The following is a 27,990-nucleotide window of genomic DNA, read 5'->3' on the forward strand; positions in this document are numbered from 1 at the left end:
CCCTATGTAGCCTGCTTTCCCCTCCAACCCAGCTAGACAGAGAGGACTATAGCAAGTGAGTCAGGACACCCCAAACAAACTGCCTCCACCTCATTGCATAGATGCTAGCATCCACTCACCCCCTTTCACCCGCCTACTCCTGTGCAATCTGCTCCCTGCAGCCCAACGGGGGGCTGGATAAAATCCTACTTCTCGAACGTGCTGTCACGAGAAGTCTAGCTGGGAGTTAGGACAAGACACAGCACAAACAAACTTCCCCCTGCCTCCACTTCACCCCAATGCCAACACCAACCCGCCCTTCCCCCTCCCCATCTGCTCTATGCAGTAGTCTCTTACCTCCCCATTTCCAGCCTAGGAGGCTTGAGGAGAGTGCTGATTTTTCTACTCCTCTCTCAGCTCATGCAGATGGGACTCTCCAAACTCCCCTCCCTTCTGGGAGCTCCTCTGTTTCAAGCACACAGCAGCTCAGTTAAGCTGCTGTTTAGCAACTGCTGGATGGTAATGATTTTTGGCATATGCTGGGCTTGACCCAGCAACATCAAGTTAAAAGACTCTAAAGAAGTGGTGGGCAACCCACGGATCATAAAAGTAATCAGATTGTGGGCTGCGAGACATTTTGGTAATGTTGACTGTCTGTGGGCAACACTTCTCGCAGCTCCTGGTGGCTGCAGCTTGCTATTCACAGCCAATGGGAATTGTGAGGACAGCACCTGAAGGCAAAGGAGATGCAAGGCCATGCTTCCTGTAGCTCCCATTGGCTGGGAACAGTGAACTGCGGCTACTGGGAGCTGCTGGCAGTGGTGCCTGCAGATGGTCAACATTAGCAAAATGTCTTGTGACATCAGATTACCCTGATGGTCCACCTGTGGCCCAAGAGCTGCAGATTGCCCACCACTGCTCTAGAGCCTGTTGCCAACTGGCTGAGCTGTCTTCTCCCTTCCTCATTGTCTGTGTTGTTTTACAATCCAAACGGAGTCTATTGCCTGTCCCTGTTATCTCTATACCTCAAAAAGAGCAGAAAATGAGGTATATCCTGAAAAGATTTCTTTTGCAGAAATCATAACTCGTCTCAGAAAACTTTTGGTTACTTCTGTTTGCCCTGTGAAATTTATTTTCTGTTTTCGAAACTGTGCCATTACACATACTTAAAAGAAACCCTGATAATCACATAGCTATTTATGTCTTGTGACTTGCCCGCTTACCTTATATCATCACAATGGTATTTAATATTATCCTAATTCATTGTCACACGGCCCAAAATGAATTTGGACCTCTTTAACGGCCCTTTTAGGAATCAGGACAAACTGCCCTGTGTGTTTCATGGTGGGTAGTAGCCCTAATGCAATGCTGACAGACCCTGGTCATCAGCACACAGGATTGAACGTGAGACCTCTGAAACTTAGCGTATGAGCCTCTACTGCATGGGTTAAGTCACATACACTAGAACCTCAGAGTTATGAACACCAGAGTTACAAACTGACAGGTCAACCACACACCTCATTTGGTACAGAAAGTATGCAATCAGAAAGCAGAGACACAAAATAAATAAATACAAAAATAGAGCAAGTACAGTATAGTATTGTGCTTAATGTAAAACTACTTAAAACGGGGGGAGGGGGGAGAGGGAACAGCATTTTTCTTCTGCATAATAAAGTTTCAATGTCGTATTAAGTTAATACTCAGTTGTAATCTTTTGAAAGAACCACAATAATGTTTTGTTCAGAGTTACGAACATTTTAGAACTAAGAACATTCTCCATTCCCAAGGTGTGCATAACTCTTAAGGTGCTACTGTAGCTCTGAGCCAAGGCTGTAGCAGATTCCTCAATCACTAGCTGCCACTAGAGGGGGACAGAGCATTATACCAAGCAAGCATCTATTACACTAGTACGTATTGGGCACTAGAAAAACTGCTCAGTTTTAGTTTAATGATTTATTCTTTGGTTTAAATGTCAAATTTTCATCAATCTGCAGATTTCCATTTGGTACAAGAGTGAGGACATGTGAGGTGTTACAGCTTTGGTCAGTAGGGAGGGCCTGGGTTTGCATGATTGCATTTCCTAGAATTCAAATGTCAGACAAAGTAATAACCAATTAATTGCTCCAGGTATTCTCAGGTCTCCTGTTCAGCCCTCTTGCACAGACAAGATTGTGTGCTATTGTACTTTTTATCTAGTCTGTTTTTAAATGTGCCCAGCAATGGGTCTTCAAAATTTAAATTATTTCACTGAATAATTGTTCTCATTGTCAGGAGGCATCCCCTGATGTGCTGCCTAAATTTCCCTATTCCTTAACTTCATCCCATTATTACTAATTATATTCCCTTTATTAAGACAAATATATTGTCTTCTTCATTTGTGTTTAACTCTTTGTATGCAGGCTGCTGCTTGTTTTCTCTTATCCCATTTGTTGCTTATGCAAGCTGTACTTAGGGCATTATTTAACGCATTAACCTTTCATTATAAATCAGCCTCCAGCTCTCTGATTTTTATTGCTCAAATTTGAAATTCTTCCAGTTAGTCAATCTAGTAATCAAACACCTATAGGTGAATACATTCTTCCTGGTATATTGGAATTAGACTACAACTTCCCTGTCAAGTGGTGTGATGCCTTTCCACAAGCCACCCAAACTGTATTGATATTTTTGCTGCCATGTCATGTTGCAAATTCCTGTTTAATGTCCCCTCTTTTAGCACTACTAAGGGCTCTGCTAGTCACTACTGGTACTCTCTGAACTGTCCATTGATATCAGATATTGGCAGAGGTAAAAGTAAGCTGGTGTGCCTCGGTGTGGCACTCTGGCATGAAGTCAGCCAGCTGGCTAGGGCACTCAGCTGCAGTGGGACAGGTGGAGTGCTCTCAGACCAGCTCTCGGCTGCCTGCGGGCTACCCCACTCAGGGGTAGGCAGCCAGAAAGGTTAGAAGAGCTGGCTGAGGGTGCCTCCCTAGAACTGCCCCCGTCCTGAGCCCCCTAGCTCCCGCTGCTGTGGGGATCTGTAGCCACACATACTGGTCCCTGTTGCTGTTCATGCTTCTTCTGACCAGGGAGTGAGGGGCAAGTGCAGAGCCTGCTGCATTCCTCTTGTTGCAGGCTGCCCAAGGGAGGGGCAGAGGAATACAGCAGGCTTTGAACTTCCCCTCACTCCCTAGCCACAAGAAATGGGCAGAGTGACAGATAACTGGTGTGTATGGCTGCAGTACTTGGCCTCCTCCCATACTCACCCCATATAGGGATGTAAGCAACCAGTCGGCTACCGGATAAGCCTAGTCTTATTGGGTAGTTGAGTCACTACTCAACCAGTCACTTCCCTCCCCCCACTTGTTGCCTCTGTATCAGAGGCACCGGAGAGGGGAGGGGAAGGAGCTGGTGCTGGGGGCAGTGGGCTCAGGGAGTTGGCTCGCGCAGGGTCCCAACTGTTGCATCTCTCTTTTTGAAATGTACAAGAGCTGTCCATGATGCTTGTACATTTCAAAGGGAGAGGTGCAGCAGTCGGGACCCTGCGTGAGTGGGGACTGCTTCGGTCCCTGTTTGCGCAGATTCCCACTGTACCTCTTCCTTTGAAATGCACAAGAGTCACATGTTGTAAACACCTGTGACTCTTGTACATTTCAAAGGAAGAGGTACAGTGGGATAGAGAGCGCCCCCTTATCGACTAATCAAGTAGTTGATGGAAATTCCATCGACTACTTGATAAGGTGATTAATCGAAATGTAACATCCCTACCTCTATATACACCCATCCCCCTGCCCTCAATTCTGCTCCCGCATATTCCTTACTGCTCTGTGCCTCCTAAACTACTAGCCCCCTACCCTGACTCCCCACACCTCAACCCTCTGCCCTGAGCCCCTTCTCATACTCCCCAACCCTGATTCCTGCACCTTCCACATTCCTAGCTCCCTGCCATAACTCCTGCATCTCAAAAACACCCCAACCCTCTGCCCTGAATCCGTCATATACCTCGACCCTGACTCCTGCAGCCTCACGTCCCCAGCAACCTGCCCTAATTCCTGCACCACTACTTGTATTCCAGCCCCCTGCCCTGAGCCCCTCATATAGCCCAGTCTTCTGCCCTGAGACCCTGTGCATCCCAGCCCTGACTCCTGTATTCCCCCATGTCCCCAGCCTTCTGCCGTGACTCCTGCACCCCCACACATACCCCAACCCTGTGCCCTGAGCCCCCCTAACTCTACACTTTAATTTCTTACAGGTATTGATGTATCCCAACCTTCTCCCCCCCCCCCCCCCAGGTCATTCCCCAAGAAGGGGTGGGTTATGATAGGACAGTAACTGTAAGAAATTTGTTACTTTGACCTTTGAATATCAGAGCTTGCCTTTCTTCAAGTGACTATCATTTTATCATGTGTCATAATACTTTGTATAGTTCTTAAAGCCATAGGCCTCTCATTGTTAAAGAGAAAGTAAGTTTCTTGCTCTTATGGTTACAAAGTAAAGTTTGAAAACATGTACCCTAAAAACTACAAAACAGAAGGCAAATAAAAACAACTTTATAATAATTTTTTTTAAATCTGTTTTTTGAGACCAGAATCATTATCTTTGACTCATGCAGTTGGCACTCTGTGTTGTCTTCTGAGTTTAATTTTTGTATCATGTAATAAAGCCCTCTCAGAGTAAATACCATATTTCTGGAACTTGCTTTCTTCAGTAGTCCCATCAGAGCCTGAGTTACATTGGGCCAGAATAGGCTTTTGAATGATTTGTATAATAGTGAATGAGCTTAGCAAGTATCTCTTATCTTCTAATTGATTTTTATAGATGTAAAATATATGAGTACTTTAATAGCCAGCAGTCCTATAACTCCCCAAAAGTGAATTCCTAAATAAATTACCTCCTTACAAAAACCAGAATACTAATCTTGCTCATGGTTTTTCTTTTTTCTTTTTTGGTCTTTATAGTTGCCTTTGTATTTTTCCTTTTCTCTCTCATGTTTGCAACTCCTTTCAACTTTGGATCTTTCTTTATATCTCTTCTAATTTGTCAATGAAGATATTTAATAAGGCTGGACTCAGCACAGAGTGCTGCTCTCTTCCTTTCTGGGGGATCCCTAGATATGTGCAGGAAGGAATTTCTCTTTACTTATAGGTATTAGATACCACACATACTATTTTGTGTAAGTTTCTTTTCTTGTTTTTACAGAACTCTTGCAGGACTTTGCCTTCATTCTCAGATTTCATTCCATTGATTCTGGCTGTTTTCTTCATTTTGAACCCTCTTTCCTCTGTTTTTATACCCTTTCTCATCCTTTGGTTTTGATTTAATTAAAGTCCAGTGGTTGGAAGATGTGACAAGATAAATTCCGATTTATAAATAATGTGCACATTTTTAAAAGTCTAGGTTATTGACTGTTGAAACAGTTTGATAGATTCTCCATTGTACAGAATCTTTAAATCAAAAGTGAATATCTTTCCAAAAGTTATGCGATAGCTCATGTGTAACTTATTGACTTTGTTGTGCTGGAGGTCAAATTAGATGGTCATGATGGTCTCTTGTTGCCTAAAAATCTATTAATCTTTGAAAAACATGTGTACTTAATAACAACAGATATAAAAATAGTTTATAGGTTTGGATGAATAACATAAGTCCAGTAAGTTTGATCTCCTACATAATACAGGCAATAGAATCTGTCCCACCAATTGCTGTATCAAGTCCATCATTCATGCATGCACTATAGCTCCCCCCTACCTTGGCTGGGGGCCAGTGAAAGCTGTTGGCCCCCCGTGCTATAAATAAAACAAGTTATGAAAGGAAAGGATATAGTACAGAAAATAATCTTTAAAAAAGAGCGGAAATACATCAAATTAAATGTTGCAAGTTACGTATGAATAACAAAGGTTTCAATTTTGCTAACTTTACACATTGTGAGTAGTCACTGAAGCCAACAGGAGTACTCGCTTTGTTTAGTTAAACGTGAGTGTAACTTTTTTCAGGATCGAGGCCAAAGTTAGCTACGCTTCATTTTTTTTTTTTTTGGTAAATATTAATGTTTCAGCACACACATGTCTTCTTCAGAGTTGAAATGTTGCATTTATTGGGCTAGATTTGAACTGGTAGCCAAAGTAGGGAAAAAACGCCCACATTATTCTAGTTTCAGTCTGCTGAGCCATCCAGTTCTTGGAGAATATATTTTCAAGCTGCCAAAAACATAATGCAGATCATTAGTGAGTCTAACTATTTTCCATCTGTTTCTTATCCTTTTAAGTATGAACATTACAGGAACATTACAAATTCTTTTTGTTGAAAACAGGTTTGGCGTATTTGGACGTAGGACATGGAGAATTTGAACTACAGTGTGAGCTGTCCAGTTCTTGTAATTAATTAGTCCACTCCATTCTTTCTAATTAATCTAATTTAAATCTCAACACATCTGTATAAAAATGGTCCTTGGTCATAGCAGCTCTTGGCTGAAAACCTTTGACTCTGAACAGCTAGCCTTTTCAAATGGAGTTTACAATAAAATTCTGTTTTGGGGAAGTGGGAGAAGGAATCATTCCCTTTTAGCATGCATAGTATTTTCTTGCAATATCTGAGAAAGTAAAAAAAAAAAAAAAAAACTTTGTAACATAGCACATCATTGTATCTTGCAGTTCTAGTATGAAAAATAATGCATAGGCTGTAGATTACTGGTTTCAGAAACTGAAAATAGGGGCTACTACTCTGTGGACTTGAAAATGAGCCTGTAATTTTTGCGTAAGTGTTTCATGCTGGCAGTTTTCTCATGGAGCATAATTTGTCTTTTATTCATTGAGGATAGCTTTTGTGAAACAAAACTTCCATTCATGATGGGCCGAGCAAAAGTAGTAAAACACCATCGTAGCTGGACTTCATTGTACACTGTGATTTTATGTCAAGAATGTTAATGATTTGTTTATGAATAAGTGAGCCTGTAGTATTGTGAAACAATTTGTGGCAGGATTGCTGAATGGACATTTCGAAAGCAGAGAATTTTTGAATGGAGTAAGCTATAGATATTTGTGTCTCAAATTTGTTGTAAGTAGACTTATGGATTTTAAACAGCCTCATTTACTTAGTGGATTACTGTATTCTGCAGTACTCATCTGACATAAGTACCAACTACCTGCTGATGACAAGTGGTTAATTATGCTATTTTTAAGAACAGTTAATCTCTTTTAAGGGGCTTCTTTTGAGAAAAAGCCCTTTTTAAAAATTAAATTCTATGCTTCAAATGGCATTGTTATAGAGTCAGCATAGATTACAAATGTATTCTTGGGGTTGAGGTTTCAATGCACTGCTTTGATGTGATGTGTTATTTTGTTGAACACCCATTCATTCTTCCTGTTGAAATTTTAGGTTAGTTACAAGTGTCTTTTATGGTCAGGAAGCATACAATTTCATAATCAGAGATGGGAAAATCTTGGTAGTATTTTTTTTTTGTTATTTCTAAACAAATTATTTCAAAAGTATGTTATGAGGAAAAAATTTTACTGTAAAATTTGGTGGAAAAGATTACTCAGTCCACAACTATACATGTATAGTGACTGAAAATCCCTACACAAAGGGATGGGTTAAAAGGACAGCAGCCAGTGTTGCAATGATAACTGCCATAAAAAAGTCCAGGAAATACTTTTTTAATTCAGTTCAGGGTTTGTGTGGTGTTTGGTTAAAAAAAAAAATATATATATATATATATAGGGCTGCACAGTGACTAATAAGGATAAAAAGAAATATTGATTTGCTGCCCTGAGCACTGTCCTACATAGGCACTGAGTGAAGTGAGGGGTGGGGGCCCTGTGAAAAAATAGTATATGATAATACAATCAAAGATTATATCCCAATGCACATATACAAGGGGGGAAAGTTAAGGTCATGTGGTCAACCTTGATTTTGGTGCATCCTATTTTTGAGATTTTTTAAAAAAAATTTTACATCCTCAATTTTCTTTTTAACATAATTTTTGGGAATGGGTGGGGATTGGCATGGAATATAGAAATACAAGAACAGTGAGAGTATATTACAGTTCTGCTTTTTAATGTTAGTTCTGAAATTGAAGTAGTGTGTACAGCAGCAGTTGGGGATTGTGTTAGATGTTGTGCACAGACATAATGGAAAAATGGCTGAAACACCTAGTTATATTATGTACTTAATATTTTGTTTTCTACTTAGTAAATAATGCAAAATACAATAATGACAGCTACAAGACACCTTTCAAAATTATTTAAAATAATAACAGTTTTATGTTTAAATCTTACTAAAGATCCTTGACAAGCTGTAGATACAGCATTATCTGTTTGCTATACAGGCAGTCCCCGACTTAGGCGGATCCGACTTATGTCGGATCCGCACTTACAAACGGGGCTTTCTCGCCCCGGAGGTCGAGGTGGCGGATTGCTACCTGCGAGCTCCGGGGCGAGAGAGCCCCGTTCGTAAGCTGCTCCGGTGCCCCTGGTCTGCTGGAGACCGTCTCCAGGGGCACCGGGCGGGTTCCCGCGCTTCTGAGGCTTTGCCAAAGCAAAGCCTCAGAGGCGCGGCACCCCGCTGCCGCTGCGGCTCTGCTCCCCGTGTCCCTGGTCTGCTGGGGGGGGGGGGGCGCAGATAGTGTGCCCCCCCCCCCAGCAGACCAGGCTTTTGTTTTGGACCCTGGGGCAGAGCAGGTGGGGTGCTGCCGATTGGTCCTGCAGCGCCGCTCTGGGCACTACTGGACCAACCCGGCAGCACCCCAGCTGCTCTGTCCCAGGTCCTGATTCAGCCGCTGCTGGTCAGTTTCAGCAGTGGCTGAATCAGGACGCCTGGGGCAGAGCAGCTGGGGTGCTGCTGGGTTGGTCCAGTAGCGCCGAGGAGCGGTGCTACTGGAGCAACCCAGCAGCACCCCAGCTGCTCTGCCCCAGGCGTCCCCAAGTCAGCCGCTGCTGAAACTGACCAGCGCTGACTACAGGAAGCCCGAGGCTGAGTTGCTCTGCCCCAGGCTTCGTGGAATCAGCCGCTGATCAGTTTCAGCAGCAGCTGACTTGGGGACGCCTGGGGTTCTTAAGTTGAATCTGTATGTAAGTCAGAACTGGCGGTCAGTTTCAGCAGCGGCTGAATCTGGACGCCAGTTCCGACTTACATACAGATTCAACTTAAGAACAAACCTACAGTCCCTATCTTGTACGTAACCCGGGGACTGCCTGTATTCAGAATAGAGATGTAAAATCCTGTTTAATTAGTTAACTGGTTAAATATTGTTCCAGCCTGCTGGGTTGGAGCTGCCCCTTTGCCTGCCCCGGATGGGTTGGAGTTGGCCCCCATGCCATGGGCAGGGGCAGTTCCAGACCAGCTGTTCTAGCTCTGGGGGGTTACTGGCTCCCAGCCTGCATGGGCTAGAAGGCCACAGAAACAGCATTAGCAGGGAAGAGGGCTGCTGGCTCCCAGCCCACTCAGGCTTGCGGGCCCTACAGACTGGTATCTGGCAGCCCACCCCTCCCTGCTGCTGCTTTTGTTTCCCTTCTTCCGTTTATGAGGCTGCCAACACCCAGCCCATGTAGGTTGGGTCAGCCCTCCGTCTGCTTCAGGCCACAGTTGGAGGGCTGTTCCCAGGTAACTGCTAATCGTTACCCGTGCACATTCCTAATTCGGAAGCATGACAATGCGAATCACTGTGCAGTGTGCACATTCTTCCAGAAAATCAGGAATTTCAGCAATGTGTTCAGGAAACCTCTTATGGAATTGTCATAATATTATACTGTTGAAGTAGGAGCTTTGTAAGGAAGCTGTCTGCCTTTTGACAAAGAATGTCATTTCTTGAAATTGACCTTTGTAATACATCTCGTTTCTGTATAAATGAATGGTTACTTCTGAGATTGTGATTTATATGAAGGATAACACTATGTATGAGCAACTTATCTCTGATAATGAATGAGTGAATAAACAGCCAAAAGTTCTCTGTTCTACTGCCATTCACCCTCCTATAAAAATAGTTGCAGATAAAAATATCACTGAGCGTATGGAGGAAGATGATGTTAATGGTGATTTATTTTATACACTCTCTCTCTATGTCCATAGTGCGTTATTGAGATTCACCAAATATTTGGTGTGGATTAATGGTGCATTACATCCCTTTCTAATCTAGGGATGTTAGCAAATGTTTATTTTTGTAAATGTGTAACTGTTGAATTTTTCAGCGGTTACACATTTACAGGCGGGGGGACAGACACCAGCTCGCATCTCCCCACTGTCCTGCCCTGCTGCCTCTGTATCAGAGGCAGCAGGACATGGGGGAGGGAGGAGGCTCTGCAGAGTCAGTATGCACAGGGAGTTGGCTTGAAAGCTTGCTTCCTGCATGTACCACCTGCCCCTCCCCCCTCTGTTGCTGCCTCTCTATCTGAGGCAGCAGCACAGGGGGCAGACAACTCCCACCTCTGCTGCTGCCTCTGTGGGAGGCAGTAAGGGGGGGGGGAGGTGGTTCCGCAGGAGCCATCACGCACAGAGAGCTGGTTTGAAAGCCATTCTCCTGTGTATACCTGCTCCTGCCTGTCCCCCTTACCCTCCACACTGCTGCCTCTTTATCAGAGGCAGCTGTGTGTGTGGGGGTGGGGTAAGGTGGTTCTATGGCTTAAGACATTCTCCCCCACCCCCGCAAGCACCTGCTCCTGTCTGTCCCCTTGTGCTTCTGCCTCTGTGGGAGGCAGTGGGGGAAGGGGAGCAGACACCTCCACAGGAGTCAGCACATGCAGGGAGCCAGTTTAAAAGCTGACTCCTCAAGGGCACCAGCTCCCACATCCCTCCCATTGCTGCCTCTGATACAGCTTCCTATGTGATAGAGGCAGTAAGGAGGTGGGGGGGGCGGGATGGGAGAATTTGTGTAGTTTTAGGATTAACTGATATAAGTCCAAGTTTATTGGTTAATCATGTAAATGGCTATGCGCTAACATTCCTAATCTAAACTTAAGTGGAAATCTCATATCAGTTTCTCTGTCACATCGAGGTTATTAGTGATACTAAAAAGGTGGTAAAAAGAAAGAGAAAAATATCTGTGTCCAAAGGGCAAGTATCAAAGCTATTTATCTACAGGCACTACAGGGAAGAGGGATTATAGTCAGAGTCTCATGCAGTGTGTTGGTGAAGCCCTGTCTCTGTTAATCCTATAGAAGAGATGCCAATCAGAGGCCAGTGTCCATATAGAAAATCATTATTTTAAAATGTTTCCTGACATTTGTTACTAATCATTTATAGGTTATTAAACCAAAACATTGAAACAAATTCAGTTAATTTTTCACCATTTTTGCTGTTCCTGTTTTTGTTTTTTATTCCCTTGAACAATGAAACTACGCTGACCTTTCACTTGCGTGTATCACCACTTATCATCTTGTGCAACTAGAATGCTGCTGTTATGTTTGGCTTTCCAACTATGATGGTGTAATGGGGTGCACTCACCTCTCGTGAGCACCCCCTGGCTGAAAGCGTGTACCGGCACTATGTCTCTGTGGTGTTTCTTCAGTGATTCAGCCCTTTGGCTGAGATGCACACAGTGAAATAAAGCAACTCCTTCCGGGAAAGAGGAGTCTCTTCCTCAGTGCCATCTGTGCTGTCTGTGTCCATTTGTTCCTGCTCCGGAATACAGCAGTGTCTCAGGGCTTCATCCCTTAAGTAGCTCTGTGACCTACCTTTATTAGTTTGCCAGGATACTTTTTTTCCAGGCCTTTTTATCTGGAGAGGTACTCATAGTACTCTTTACCCTTTTTCTCAGGCTTTCTCTCCTAGGCCTCTCTGCCTGGAGATATTTTCCTTTGTCCCAGTTGGTCAGGGTTCCTCTCAGACCTCTGTCTGGAGAGCTTTCATTGTTTGGGCTCCCTGGGAGCTCCTCCATTTGGAGCCAAGATATCTGAAGGGTGGGTTCGACCAGCGTTACTCTTTCACCATGTTCTTTAGCCAAGGGGGAACTTCTTATTTTGCTGATATTAGAAAATCCACTAGATCTTTGGCAATGCTAGTATCTTCCTCTAAGAAACATGAAGATACCACAGCCTGGGCTCCCCCTTCTGGTAGGTAGCCCATACAGTGCCTATAACTCTGCATAGTCAGTGGCATGTTATAATTTACCATATTTAGGGTGTACGGATCATCAAAGTCTTTTACCATCTCTAGGCTGGTCAGTAGAGTTGGGATTTCTTCAGAAATAATGTCTTTTACTGTGGCCTCCTGATCTGGAGAGGAATCCTTCTGGACACGTCTCCATGTACATCCTACAGAGTTAAGAATCTCTGCCCAGATTCAGATCCCTTCCACAGTTTCTGAAGGAACTGTATTGTTTGCCTACTGTTTTCAATACTTGGCCTAGCAACACACACTTTTGTTCTTTCCATACACAAATTGTGTGAATGACATTCAGCTGTTTAGGATCATTCTTATCTTCCTTTGTTCCTCTGGGAAGAGGTCTTCTTTTTAGCAGAGGTCCTGGTGTGATCTTGCCTTGCTGCCACATCAAGATTCTGGGATTTTTGAGCCACTGCTGGCCTGTTATCTGCTTCAGTAGGCAAGTGTACATCCTCATCCACGTCATATTCCTCCTATAGTGGCCTTGGTCCACACAGCTCCAACTATTTCTTCTTTGCCATGTTGTACTTTGACCCAGGGTGAACCCTGAGCAGGTTCTGGAGCTTAGTCAGCTTCTTTTGCAACAGAAAACATTGTTGTTCCCCCTGTCTCCTTCTGCAGCCTCTGTTGTGCACAGGCTATTCGAGAGGTCACATGATGTGTAACCGAATAATTGTGTAATTCTGTCAAATTTTAGTGGTTTTATGACTATTCGCTAGTCTCTGGGGACAGGGCTGGCAGCTAGTGTGCTCCTGGCCCCATTCCTAGGGAGCACCCTGCCATGTTGTTCTGCTGCCTCTAATAATGAGGCAGTAGAGCAGCAGCAGCCCCTGTCCACATAGGGCCGAGCTTCCTATGGACAGAGGCTGTCCTGGCATTGAGAGAGCAGCCTCCGTCCGTGGCAGCCTCCTCTGCCTCTCATTCCTGTGCTGCTGCCTCTGATGGAGGCAGCAGTGTGAGGAGGTGAGGGGAGGGTGCATGTAGGAACCAATACATGTGGGGAGATGGCTTTTAAGCTGGCTCCCCCTGAGCACTGGCTCCTGCCAGTTCCTCCCTCCTCTGCCTTTGTGGGAGGCAGCAAGGGGGTGGGGACAGGAGGCTCTGCGGAGCTAGGATGTGGGGAAAGCTGGCTCCCCACGTGTATTGGCTCCTGCCTGCCCTCCCTCACCTTTTCTGGTCTTAGTCTCTAGCTCCTTTCTGTGTGGGAAGCTGATCATCTGAGGTCTGCTGTGATTTTTCTGGATCCAGCTCCTGTTACTGGCTTTCTTTCAGCATTCTGCTCAGCCAAAGGAGGTCTTTCTCTCTCCTGCTCCTGTACCTCCATATGTGTCTCTATAGTAGGTGGAGCATTTCATCTCCAAACTAGGAGATGCTCCACTTCCTTTTGTCTATCTTGTAGGCTGGAGATTTCTTCCTTTTAGGCTCACCCCATTTACAGGGTTCCTGCCTGTTCTGTGTTGAGTGTCTTACGTACTAGTGGGCACTCTTTGCTTTCTGTGGCCAACTCTTTAGATTCAGACACCAGTGCCAGCTTCACCGTTTCAAGGTTGGCTGTCTCTTGCTTGGTCTGTAAGAGTTGTTCAGCCATCTCTTTCACTGCTCATGACCATCTCTGTTCTGTTCCCTGAACCTGGGTCTCACAAGCCTTCATGCTGATAACTGGGGGTATGTCTACACTAGAAAGTTAGTTCGAACTAACGGACGTTAGTTCGAACTAACTTTCCTATGCGCTACACTAGCGCTCCGTTAGTTCGAACTTAATTCGAACTAACGGAGCGCTTAGTTCGAACTAGGTAAACCTCATTTTACGAGGACTAACGCCTAGTTCGAACTAGCTAGTTCGAACTAAGGGCTGTGTAGCCCTTTAGTTCGAACTAGTGGGAGGCTAGCCCTCCCCAGGTTTCCCTGGTGGCCACTCTGGCCAACACCAGGGAAACTCTATGCCCCCCTCCCGGCCCCGGACCCCTTAAAGGGGCACGGGCTGGCTACGGTGCCCGTGCCAGGTGCAAGCCTGCCAGCACCCAGCTAGCAGACCCTGCACCTGGCACGGCACAGAGCCACCCACCCGATGCCCCCCAGCCCACCCCCTCTTGCCGGGACCAGGCTGGCGGCTCCCAGGAGCTTGCCCTGGACCGCAAGAGGCGGGCACCTTCCTGGGCTAGTGCGGACATCGTGGACCTCGTCCACGATCTCCGCACTAGGCACAGGAAAGTGGCCGTCTAGGGCAGGAGAGCTGCCAGCCTGGCCACCCAGGACCAGGTGTGCATGAAAATCAAGGGGGTCCACTGAGACCCCCGACACTGAGCCCTGAGCTTACAATGGCCGTCCTGGGTCAGACCAAAGGTCCATCTAGCCCAGTAGCCTGTCTGCCAACAGCGGCCAACCCTAGGGACCCTGGAGGGGATGGACCGAAGACAATGACCAAGCCATTTGTCTCGTGCCATCCCTCTCCAGCCTTCCACAAACTTTGGGCAGGGATACCACTCCTACCCTCTGGCTAATAGGACTCCATGGACCCAACCTCCATCACTTTATCTCACTTCCCTTTCAACTCTGTTCTAGTTGTAGCCTTCACAGCCTCCTGCAGCAAGGAGTTCCACAGGTTAACTATTTGCTTTGTCAAGAACAACAACTTTCTCTTACTAGTTTCAAGCCTGCTACCCATTCCTTTCCTTTGGTGTCCTCTAGTCCTTCTTGATGGGAACTCAGGAAGAACTTTTCTGAATGCACCCTCTCCACCCAACCCCTGCTTTTAGAGACCTCTATCCTGTCCCCCCTCCGTCTCCTCTTTTCTAAGCTGAACAGTCCCAGTCTCTGTAGCCTCTCTTCATCTGGGACCTGTTCCCAACCCCTGATCATGTTAGTTGCCCTCCCCTCTCCCAGCCTTTCTCTTCCCCTCTCCCACCTCCTTTTCCCAGTCTCCCCCAGTTTTGTTCAATAAAGACAGAGTCAATGTTGGAAGAAACGTTATCTTTATTTTGTACATCAATAAGAAGGGGGGCTAGGGAAGGGCAAGTGGAAGGAGGTGAGGGAGGAATGGGGTACGAGCCCCCGATGGGGAGGACTGGGCTGGCTCTGCGGGCTTCTGGGGGTGGAAGCTCTCCTGCAGCCCCCCAATTACTCCCTCTCCCCAGATGGCAGCCTGCGGCAAGTGCAGCCGGGCTGATGGCCGAGTGGTGTGATGTGCCCAGTGCACTCAGGGCACTCCAAGCCAGAACTTCTTTGCAAGCGGGGCACCCCTTAGAACTGTGTGTCCGGGGTGGGGGTCGGGACCCTTAAGCGCAGCCCTCGGCTAGCCTGAGACAGCATCTCCATGCTCTAAGTCCTCCTTTTATGCCCTGCCGGCACTGCTTCCGGCCATCATTAAGCCCTGTTCAGAGTCCACTCAATGTGGACTTACTAGTTCGAACTAGCAAAACGCTAGTTCGAACTAGTTTTTAGTTCTAGATGCGTTAGTTCGAACTAGCTTAGTTCGAATTAACTAATTCGAACTAAGTTAGTTCGAACTAGCGCTGTAGTGTAGACGTACCCTGAGATAATTCATCTGGTTCTGTGGGTTGTGCAGGTTGTAAGGTTGCCCAGTGCCTAACAAAGTGTCTATCAGTGTCTATCAGTCATTCTCTGAGCTCCCAGGCCCCATGAAACAGGTTTCCCTCTGTCTCTCACACCACCTGGCAGTAAGCCCTGCTGTCCCTCAGATTTTCTCATTTGGCTCTTCTCCACCAAAATCATCACAGGACACTGGTCCTGTCTCACTTCCTGTGACATGTGAGGTACATTCCGCATGTTCATTTCCCTCGTGACAGAAACTGGAGGCTTCGTCAAAAGGGCTGTGTAAGCCCCATGATTGCTCTTCAGTTTCTGCGATAGGGCCTCAGTCCTTCCTTCTCTAGTTCAGGTTTGCCAGTTATGAAGGGTCCTGGGCCTATGATAGCACCAGTACTGCCTTCCTGAGTTAGTTTTTCTTGGGCAAGTTCCTTCTTTTGTGCCCCACTTCAATGCAATGGAAACAGATTGTTCCGGAGTCAGCCTTTCAGCCTAAACTGAGTTCCAAAGGCCTTCTGTGCTGCTTTCACTGTAGCTTGGATCTCAGCCGTTTGTGACCAGCCTGGCCTTCACCAGTTTCATAATGCTGCCTACTCTCCTGGTGAACCGTGGTGGCTCCTTTCTAACAACCGAATGGAACCTTTGAAAACATGGAACCTTTGAGAACATCAGATTTAAAAACTCAGACCAATGAAAGGGAGTGCTGCCAACCAGTAGCAAAGGTCAATGAAATGAGTAACTGTTCTATATAAACAAATGGTTTAGCATCATGTTAGATGGACAGTCCCAGTTATGGAGCGGTGACTCTAGGAATTCAGTAGGCTTTCATTTGGCTCATTACATTTAAAAGCTCATGTGAGATTTGTTTGAGAGAGACTCAGATCTTCGGTGTCCTTCATATTGATAAGCTCAAAATTAGCTCTTAATTTATAATATGCACTTCACTTCTTAAAGGTCAGTATACATTTCCTATCTGAAACAGACACCTAACCAACCCAATCCAAATCTTTGGCTCACAAGAAAGCTTCACAGAGGCGGTGAGGGAGCACTCCACTATATAACCGCTTAACGAGTTATTGATTTATTGCAGAGAAAGAAAGAAGAGCAGGAATATGACTAAAATGCTTTTTGAAAAGGTTAGGTTAGTGAATGCCTGTATTTCTGGTACATATTGTACTAGATAGATTCACTCTGCCTGTCACAGAGAGTAGTCAAAGACCTTTTTAAGGCATTCTCTGACACGGAAAATATTGGAATGGCTCCAACAGTAAATTGAAAAAGAAATAGCCTTGTTCATGCTGCATGATTCCATTGTTTTAATATTAGGCCTTCTGTATCCCATAACATTCCTACTGGAAATTCAAGTTAGGAAAAGAAATTGTTGGAGGGCATCTGAGAGGTCAGCTCAAAATAAAAATGAATAGACCTGACATATCTGTGTCTGTGTGTGTTCTCTTATGTTCTTTCTCCTTCTTAACATCTTTTATTTCTTAATTTTCTTGACTTCCTTTCTTTAATCTTTCTGTTCTGTCATCTCTGTTTTCTGGTTTACATTTGACCATAAACACTCAAACTTCCACTTGGTCCTTTCAGAATTGTATCCAATTTAAGAATGATGATTTGCACACAGGCACTCATGCACACATAATGTTGCTTGAGGACAAAAGCTGGTGTTGAGGATAACACCTGTGTTAAATGACATGTATGCAGTTTTCTTTTTTATGTGCTTTTGGGCAAAAGCATGTAGCATTTTTGTTTGTTCACTGCTGGAGTCAGTTCAAATATTATTAGAGAGGGAAAGAATGATAAATAAGAAGATGCTGTGACATACAAACACCATGCTAAGATTAGTGGAGTCCAAACAGGTGTGAAAACTATTCATATCTGATGTAATTGTATGGAGCCACGAAGGGCAGGCAGCTATTGTAAAAATTATTAAAATAAAGTCGTTGCACTTTGTTTCTAACAGTATTCACAATCTTTATATTATTTATTTAAAAATTATTTACCGTGGACATAACACGAGGAATATTCAGCAGTCAGTGTCAAGATATACAAAATAGTCAACAATAAAAACTTAAATTAATATTTAGTAATTAAATAATAATGTAATTTAATTTGCATGCTTAATGCTGACATTTTATTTTGCATTGGAACACAAGAATAACAGCCAAATATTGATTCTCTCTCACCCAGATGATCATCTTGATAATGGGACTCTAATTACCTAGCTCTTCGGTCCAAGCTGCAATTTGGCATCTGAGCAAATTCACAGTTGAGATTTTTTTTTAGCCTGTTGTAAAGATAAGATCAGTCACGCACATCTCATCTGAATCCATACTTCCCCAGAGTTGAGAGGGTGTTTGCATCTGGTCTTGTGTTTTTGTTTGAGCAGCAATCCTGCTGATTGGAGTCACATAACTTGGTAATAGAACCAAGTAATCCAAGCCAGAGCAAACAAGTACACAGTGTATGAGTACAAAATGTTTCACATGAATTAAGCTGTCAAGAAACACAAATTCTTTGAACTTTTAAGAAAATAATGCAAAGAGAGCATCATAACAGGGGATGGTAACAGTGGCCACTGGCAGAGTTTACCACTTGTATTTATAAAACCATGATGATTAGAGTTATTGAAAGCAGCATATTACATGCCACAACAAAGAGCAAGATGTCTGCCTACTGATTGGCATTGATGATGAGAGGAAATGTACTTTAGTGCTCACAAACAAGGAGGGAACAGAAGCTCTCACTGAAAATGTTTTTTGAAGTTGAATTGGTTTCTCTTTCCTTTCATTCCAGTTCCTTCAAAATTCATATGTACCCTAGTCTCATCTTAAAGAAGCCCCGATGTGATCAATCCCCTTCTGCCTCTCCAGCAACAGTCTTGTCTCCTGTCTGTGGTTCCCTTCTTCCCCCTCTCACTTTGTGAGATTCCTTCTGTATTTCACTGTTGCCAGCATCCTCTGATTTTATATTTTTGGTGATCTCATCTACTCACATGGTACCTGCTATCTTCTCTATGTCGATGACTCACTTTTCCATGACACTTTTCCATCCATCCAGTCCTGCATTTTATTTTTTTGTCCCTCTGACATCTCCTGCTGGATGTCTCACAAAAAGTTTACTGAGTGGCCAAAATCAAATTATTTTTCTTTCTCCCAAAATATTCTCCATTCCACCCCTTCTCTGTCATTTGTCAAATTGTCTCCTGCTGATAATACTAGCCTTGTTCTTCTCTGTGTTGTTACACACAGACATCTTCCACGTGGCCTCTGGTACAGGCATCAGCCCACGGGGACCCTGCATGTAACTGTGCAGGTTAATCGATGAGCGCAGGCCTGTCAGTGTTAATATCACATCCCTAAGGCTTACCTGTTCCAGTTAACTGGTGGGGGCTGGAACAGTTCCCCAAGGGGCTGCTCCAACTCCACAGATCCTGCTGCAGGCAGGTGCGCTCCAGCTGACTGGAGCAGCCCTAGTTGGTATCTGGGCTGGAGTGGCCGCCTCAGCCACTTCCCCTTTAATCAGTTAACCAGTTAAACACTATGTTTAACCAGTTAACCAATCAAATGAGATCCCTAATTGTGAGAACCTCAGTGGTTTCAAGAAGGGTTTGAGGGACCAACACCATGGTTTTGTGTGAAGATAGTTTTCTAGGATGATTATTAGAATTGTAAAAGTTTGTGTAGATTTTAAACTGAAAAGTTTTCTGATCCTGCAAACATAAAAATGCAATTATAATTAATGTACTAATCCTGTCTGTATCATTCTTTGGGAATTAATTAGGCTAGTTTACCTGCTCCAGGAAATTGAACCATGCCGAGAAACTCTGTGTTATAGTACTTATTGGCTCTTTGTGTTTCTTGTAAAAGGAGAGCCTAAATCAACAGCACTGTCTAAACGAACGGATTATAAATGTATGTACGGTTTTGCTTCCTTGAGCATTTTTAATATAAGAATGAGCCTCAGGAGAGGAGGAGTTCTGAGACATACAACATAAATGATAATAGTGTGCCCTGAACTGTTGTGTGTTAAATTGGTATAAATCATGCTTCTTAAGAACTGAGTTTAATGCTCTTTAAAGGCTGCAGATTGACAAAATTGGAAAGCTAATGTCTCAGTTTAAAAAAAAAAGTGCACTCGTCACCCTTAAAATGCAGCATTTGTCAGCTGTTTCAATTGAAGATATCAGTTTGGATCACGAACTAAGGCTTAGATGTACAAAGGGCCTTCAGTTTTGCAATTACTAACTCCTGGGTGCCTTGACACTCAATGAAGTTCATAATTCCCAAGACCATGAATGGGGAGACTCAGGTACCAAAGAGTAATATCCATACAAGCCAGCACACTGAAACACCTGAGTTACTCACTAGGAAGGCTGTGACTGAAGCACTGCCTCCCTCTCCGGATGTCGGGTGCCCAAGTTTGGGCAAGATGTTGGTGCCTATCACTCCTTGCAATTCTCAGCTTTGGTTAAGTGCTGACGCTGTTTTTGGAAGAATTGCTGGGGGAAGAAGGGGGAGAAGGATGCAGCTTCCCTCATGATATTTAGCAGTGTACTCACATGGAATGTGGGAGACCTGGGTACAATTTCAACCCCCTTTGCCTGATGTGGAGTAGGAATTTGAATCTGAGCTGCCCACTTCTGAGGTTTATAGAGGCCTTATCTCAATCTGTTTGTCCAGTGCATACTTAATTATTTAAAGATAGTGGGACAGTTTCAAGAGTAGAGACCCAGTCATGATATCCCATTGCTCAGGGCACTCACTTGGGGATGGGAAAGGCCTGTGGTGCATCAGACAAGGGTGGGAAATTGATCCTGGGGGTCCTACATCACAGAGAAATGCCTTAATCACCAGGCTAAAGGCCACCTCCCTGGTTCTTTTGTGTGAGTTTAGATGTGCTCTGAGAACACCCAAAGACAGATCATAGCTTGGATTAACACAGCTTTTTCTCACTTTTGGTCAAACTGTGCTTTTTTTAAAATATATTTTTATTTTTTACCCTGTAAGTAACCCCAGTGAAGACGAGAGGCAAGGTGACCCATATTTGAGGTCTGATCTCATATTCACTGAAGTCTAGAGGAGTTTATCCACCAGGAAAGTGGGAAATGTTCCTGTTTAGAGTGGTTTTGCTATATCTAAATGTACCAGTGAAATAATACTTAAATAAAACAGGGCTATGGGAATGATTCTCTTTTTATCTCATTTAAGAATTTCTCCCTGCATCTTCTGTTTTCTCCCCACTGTACTTATCTGTGGAAACAGAAGTTTTGGCCTACCGTGATGAAGTGACAAGGCACTGAGTTAATATTTTGTTTTTAGTTTGAAATGTTTCCTGCCATGAATTCTGTTTGCATCTAGAATCAGTCTGCCAGTAAGATACTACTGGTGGAAATTCTTTCACCCATCTTCCCCCACCCAAACAGCCACAGACACGAAAGTGCAGAGCTCCTCTGTGCTGGAGTTTTTGTGTGCTTGATAGAATGGCCATGTTGTTTCTGAGGTGGTATCATAGAGGTATTAGTAAAACCGGAGAGATAATATTATCAAGGGAAAGACTGCGGTGAGAATTTAAGGGACACAGTGGTGCAGGTTAGTAGACGTAGCAATTCCTTAGCTGGAAATAGCAAGTTGTGTTCCGTAACTGATCTTACATTCCTGTTTCCAAATTGAGTATCTCAAAGTTTGATATGTTGTGATAATCAAGGGAAATGAGGTATTTCTAAGCCTTTACTAAAAACTTATGGAATGACCCTGTGGAATTCAAATCAATAAACTTCTTATTCAGAATGGGAAAGGAAATAAAAGGGTAAATAAATAAGGGTATGTAAAAGAATGTTCCCAATGAGTTAATAGCTATTCACAAAGATTGCTGTTCTCTATACATATATGTCAAAGTATATTCTTTAATGAACAATAATCTTAAACAGAATGCTCTTTTCCTTAGATGTATTGCTATGCTTAGGAGAGTGAATAAGGTAGCGTATATTATGAGAGAAAGCCAAATTAAAAATATGCATCGATCTCTTATCAGAATGGAAACCCAAATGGCTGTATGAACAGCATGGAAACATTTACAGATACCCTATAGTATGATGACAAGCCATAACTTCATAGGTACAGCAGGAAATCAAGTATTATTTCCACAGACCATCAGTATTTCTGCCTTTTCAGTATACTTTTGAAAGTGTTTAGGATGCTGTGGATTCAATATTCATCATAGCAATCATTAATACTAAACATTGGGGAACTAAGGATTAAAGTGTTTCAGAGTAGTGTATTGTTTTAAAGTCCTTCAGTTTGCTCCCTGATGATATATTTACGTAAATTATAAAGATTATTGCAAAGGACTTACCATTCATTTTGATTGGCAAACCATCATTGTCAAGGTTCCATATAAATTCTTCATATAGACAAGACAGGGCAATGTAGAACAAATATGATTACCGGTAAGTAAAATAGTGAATAGGATCTTGAGTTTAAAGCATATAACTGAAAATCAGAAGTCATGGATTCTAGTCCCAGTTCTGACTCAGATTTTCTGTGTGACTTTGGGCAGATCACTTGGCTTCCTATTTTGTAAAACAGGGACAATAAGACCTATATTCTTCCTAGGAAGGCTAAGCTAAATGAGGTTTGCAAAGCATGCTGAAATCCAGTGATAGAAAATGCCATGTAGTGGCACTGAAACCACTTAACAGTGAGAGATAAGAACAAGGGAGCTGTACAGCCTAGGCTGAGAGGCAGCTGGCTTTCAAGCTGTAGAGGTTCCCACACATAGGGTACGTCTAGACTACATGTCTCTGGCGACAGAGGCATGTAGATTAGACTACCCGGCATAGGAAAATGAAGCGGCGATTTAAATAATCGCCGCTTCATTTAAATTTACATGGCTGCCGCGCTGAGCCAATCAGCTGTTTGTCGGCTCAGCGCAGTAGTCTCGATGCGCGGTAAGCTCCAGTACCAGGTTCAAATCTACCCAGTGGTGGTTACACCAAATTAATAAATCTTCTTTGCTAAATTGGTGATTTTAAAGTTCAGTTTCAGTTTTAAAAAAAAAAAAAAAGAGAAATATGGTAAGGTCAGTAAAGGTGTGTAATTCATGGGCCTGCTTTTAGAAATACGTTCTGTATGTTGTTAACTGTGTGTTCTTTGAGAGTAAATAGTGAGGAGCAAACACTATTCATTTCTGAGTTCAGGATCAGTTCAAAGCTGACTCTGCAAAATTGGTTTGGAAATCTCTTGAGAACAGACTTTCTTTATTTAAAAAAATTTAAAAGGTTTTACTGTGGTAAGTACCACCTCTTCTTGTGGACCAATACTACCATTTACCTCAGTGTACACTATATTGTGTTCAAAGCCAACAACAGAAGGGGGTCCAAAATTTATGAGCCAGGGAATCAAAGACAAATGGAGAGGGCCTGACAATGGGAGTGTTGCCAGTGAGAATTGAGCCACAAATGAGATGGAAAATAAAAATAAATACTAAAAAATTCCTTTGAAATGTTGATAGTTGAATTATAGGGCCACAGAGGTAAGGCATTTGTCTGATCCTTTCTTTTTTTGAATGTTCTCATTTTCCTGTTTTATCTTAAGCAGAGACTTGTTGGACATGGTATGACTTTGCTAGGAAGGGCAGTCTGTAAACAGATTCAGCCTATGATCTTGATTGATTTGAGTGGGATCTGTGGGTGCCCAATGTGAGGAGTTGGCTTTCCACCTGGGGTGTCGCTTAAGCTGGGATACCACTCCACCAGCCTGAGCTTCCTTGCCCTGTTCTTGCTATGCTAGGTCCTGAAGCAGTGTTCACTATAAGCTGAGCACTTGAGTGGCTACCCTGGAAAGATTCAGGTGCTGCTCAGCTGATTAGCAGAGAACCTGCAGCCGCCCAGAGCCTGTAGCATGTGTTTCTATTGGTGGTGCACATCTGCATTTGCCTTGGTACACAACAAAATTTGTTCTGCTCGTGGATGGAAATATTAGAGTGAACATTGCTCTGAAACCTTCTCTGGCAAACAAGGAAATAAGGCCACGGATTTACCTGGCACTCACGTGCACACCTCCTTTAGAGTATAAATTCAAAATAATATTATCTTGCTCTGTATAGAGAGAGCTGTATAGCACAGGCTATAAAAATTGCCCCCACCCTCAATATAGAGGGAGATATGCACAGCTTCACCCTCCTGTTCCCTCCATATAAATTGCATAAACTGGGTTTTGGAATGAACAAAGAACAAATGTATTATCTATAAATGGAAAATGTTAAATGATTACAAGGGATAGAGAATAGAACAAAGAAGATTACTGAGCAAATAAAACAAACATGCAAAAACTAAGCATAATGACCTAAAAGACTGGATACAAGTGGTAATTTTCTCAACATAAATATTGTTTTAAGTATCTTGTTCACAGGCCAGCCACCTTTCCTGCCTGGGTCCAGTTCCTTTCTTCCCCGGCTCATTCTTAGGTGTTTACAGCAGTCATCTTGGTTGGGGCTTCCAGGAAAGAGAAGAACGGACCTTGATTGTTTCACATCCCAGCCTTAAATGGGATTTACATAAGGCAGGAATCTTTGCTTTTCTTGTTTGGTTATCCTGCCCTTTCAGTGGAAAAGTACCTGCAATATCCAAAGTGGTATTTCATACTAGGTGACATGACCTTGCAGCATCAAAGCAGCATTCCAGAAGGTGGCTTCTTGTCTCTGGTGGGTGTTCCCCCAAGTACATACAAAGGTGTAATTGTTACAGAGTCATTATTCCTAATTTCAGATACAGAAATGATCCATGCATACAAATTGTATAAACACATTCAGTAAATCATAACCTCACATGACCTATATTGCATAAAACATACATTCATATCACTATTATATTAAGAATATGGGGTGTGACATCATACCCAGCATCCCTGAAAATCAGGTCGCTTTCATTTAGGTGCACAAATATGGATATTTGAAGTACATTAGTCATTCAAATTAGGAATTTTTGGCCTCTGTTCTAAAAGCTATGGGGCCACTCTATTTAATTGCATGTGTTTACTCGTTTCTAATATCAATATATTTTTAATGTTTAAGAATCCTCCCGTTGCATATAAGGATTTCAGTGCCCTGAATGGACAGTTAACGACGCTCAAGTGAATAAAAATATTAATTTTCAGTCCTCCTTTGTCTGAATTCAAGTGAATTGCTTTTTTTTTTTTTTTTTTTTTGTATTTTAGCATTTTCAGACCATGTTGAAGACCAAGTTGAATGTCCTAACTCTTCGGAAAGAGCCTCTTCCTACAGTAATCTTCCATGAGCCAGAAGCCATTGAGCTGTGCACCACAACTCCCTTAATGAAGACCCGGACCCACACTGGATGCAAGGTATTTGAAAGATCAAAAACCCAAGGTGCAAAACAACTGTGAATTATTCCATGCGTGTAAGACGAAAGTGGGAAAAATTGTTTTGTTATCTCAGAAACCTCATTGATTAATGCTAATACTGTGAGGTTTATAAATCAAAAGAATCTTTGGGCTTTTTAAAATTAACGTTTTGCTTCATAATAAATGAGGTTCTCATGCCTAGAGAATGAATCCCAAAGCAGTTTTGCAATCCTGGCAATAAATTGCACTTGGATTCCGGCCTTCTAAATTGCTGCTTATATTCAATGTGTAAGTGTTTTAATGATGGTATCATTTCACTTTGGCTAATTTAAACACAATTATTGATATTAACTCTGAGATGAATAATGAGGGTACCAGGCCTGAGCACTCTGTTTAGCTACTCTTATTAATATGCATATGAACCCAATGAAATGGGTTTGCAGGATCAGGCTTGCGATCATAGTTAAAAATAAAGAATTAGATCTTGAATCAGTTAACGAACAAGATGAATTTGTCCAATTACAGCAAACCAGAGGCCCAGAAAAAGTGTATGTATTTCTAATCTGATTAAGTGCTACTTTTTCTACTGTGACTGTTTAACAATAGTGAACAGATCTGCTGGTCTCTCTAGGTATATAAGTTTAATTCAGTTACAGAGCTGGAGGGAATGGTTGCTTTCTGGGGTTTCCTATGCTTTTCACAGCGTTAGGAAAGGAAATGAGTTGTGGGTACATTATGAACTGAAATCCTTTACATTGTGTGGCAGTTTTTTCCTGGCATGTCGGTTACCTTTGTTCTAAGAAGTTTGATGTTCTTGTGGCTCGTTGCTGCGAGTGCTCATGTTTAGTACCAAGGGCCATGGCTGCATTGTATTGATACTGTGGAGCACAGGGCAAATGAGCCCTACATAATATTCTAAGTCATTTGCTACAGCCAGAGGTTTCCCTAGTGATGTCTTTTGTGCTTTGTATTAATGCAGAATGAAATTTAGGGAACATATCCATAGTCAAAACTATTGGGTGTGAAGGGTCTGACTTGCATATTTTTGTGTAATGGGGATAGGCATAGAAACACTCTGAAAGGAAATTTAACTCTGCCTCTAAAAGTATAGTTGTGAAGTTCAAATCCACGTGCAGTGTGTCTCATCCTGAAGTTCTTTAACACAGCATTACCCCGTTGAAGAAAATCGTTGATGCCCACGACCCAACATAATTTGACTAGAGTGTGGGTTCAAGAGTGGGGCTGAGGATGAGAGCTTTGGCTGTAGGAAAGGGCCTTGGCTTTGGAGGTGTCAGGGCTGGGGCAGGAGGGGCTCAAGCAGTGGTGCACCTGGTCAGCTGTCTCCAGTCAGCTTCCTGCCTGTCCTGGCACCTCAGACCATGCTGCACCCCAGAAGCAGCCAGCAGTAGGTTCCCAGCCAATGGGAGTGCAGAGCTAGTACTCAGTGCAGTCTGTGGTGCCAGGACAGTAGCTTGCCATGCCATCCTCACTGGTCACCTGATCACCCTGTAGCAATGAGACCCAGTGCTTGACACAGTTTGAAAAGCACTGTTTCAACAAATGAAAACTCATGTACTGCAGAGTGAGGTATGTTGCAGAGTGAGTTAAAATATATTAGCATTTATTATGTGTTTCTGTGAAAAAGCATCCTGTTTTTGTCTAAGAAAATACCAGCTACTGCTATATACAAATCTTTTCCTACTTGCCAATAGCCATAGCTCTGTGCCATGTGGTACTGTAGTCTATCTCCCTGCCAGCATTGTTGCCTACAATGTAGTTTCCAGAACTTTGCTGAGTCAGTCTCAAATGACTTAAGAGGTGGGATTTCTACTATCTTTTTCCATATTTATATTGCTCTTCTGGTTAAGTTTTCTTAGTTATTAGCCCAATTTTTCCCTTTCCCTATTTTACCTCATTGCTCCATTTATTCATCCTTGCCTTCAAATATTTGTAGTTGGCTAGGCTTCCTTCCCTGTCAATGCTTTCACCTCAGAAGCACTTTCAAGTCTAATTAATTTCTACTTCCACAGATAACTTTCTCAATAACATTTGCTGTTATTCTTTTGCCCCTTAGAGCCTCCAAAGGATGAATAATGACAAACACAGCAGATAGTCACAAATTATTTGCCCCGCTCTATCTCCTGGATGAATATTTTAGGGAAAAAATTAGTTGTATATTTAAAAAATATTAAATCATTCAGCAAATATTATTCAGGCAGCTGTCGCCTACCAGTTTTAACGCACCATCCTGCATTAGGCCATTGAGTAGATTTTCTCCCTAGATTGGTTCCTGAAAAAAATATTTATCCAGCCTTTTAATACCACCAGAATTCCTCCTGTGTCTGCATTTCCTTAGACTTTATTCTAGGCTTGCCTTTTCCTGACTTTATATCAGTTTCGGCTCAACAGCATGATTCCACCAAGCTGTCCTTTTTCACATTTTTTTAAAATGTTTTTATCCTTATCCTTTGAAGAATAATCCAATATTATATTGGTTTATGTATATTTCAACATTTCTTGGTTCTAACTCTTAAAGCTATGGGGCATAACAAGGGATCTTGTGTATTCTTCTGCTGCTTTTCTAGGCAATTTTACTGTAATGCTAAAGGATAGAGGTTAAAAATGTTGCCTTGTAACTTGTGAAGTGGTGTCAACAGTTGAACATTTTTATTAAATCATAAGGCTCTTCACTGTGAAGTCGGTACTGAAGAATCAGTGACCAGAGTCAGTAATGGTTTCAGTCAATTGTAGTGACCCTGCTCTGAGGGCAAATTTTATTCTTCCTGTCTCCATCACTTTGGATGACATAGTCCCTTATACTTGGATTGAGTGGGAGGCCTGGATTAGAGCAGCATGAACCCAGCAAGGAATATTATTAATCAAAGCTGATTTGCCATAATGTAGGTACAACTCCTTCCTTTCCTTGTGATATGCTCTTGTTAAACGGCAACATACATTTCCATGATACAGCATTTGCAGGCATGACACATTCCGTGTGTTTTTTTTATTATTCATTTAATTGGCAAGATTA

General features: G+C 43.0%; 1 protein-coding gene across 2 annotated transcripts in view; it reads left to right on the forward strand.

Annotated features, from left to right (window-relative positions):
- Positions 1 to 27,990, forward strand: part of PID1 (phosphotyrosine interaction domain containing 1) — a 173,706-nt gene that overhangs the window by 48,654 nt on the left and 97,062 nt on the right. The window contains exon 2 of one of the 2 annotated variants that reach the window (XM_006119881.5): positions 24,813 to 24,959. The exons of the other annotated variant lie outside the window; for it this stretch is intronic. Coding sequence (XP_006119943.1) covers positions 24,813 to 24,959 — 147 coding nt within the window. The remainder of the gene's footprint in view (positions 1 to 24,812; positions 24,960 to 27,990) is intronic. 2 annotated transcript variants of the gene reach the window in all.

This window comes from Pelodiscus sinensis, chromosome 10 (assembly GCF_052426305.1).
Source record: "Pelodiscus sinensis isolate ZL-2025 chromosome 10, ASM5242630v1, whole genome shotgun sequence".
NCBI classification, from domain to species: domain Eukaryota; kingdom Metazoa; phylum Chordata; order Testudines; family Trionychidae; genus Pelodiscus; species Pelodiscus sinensis.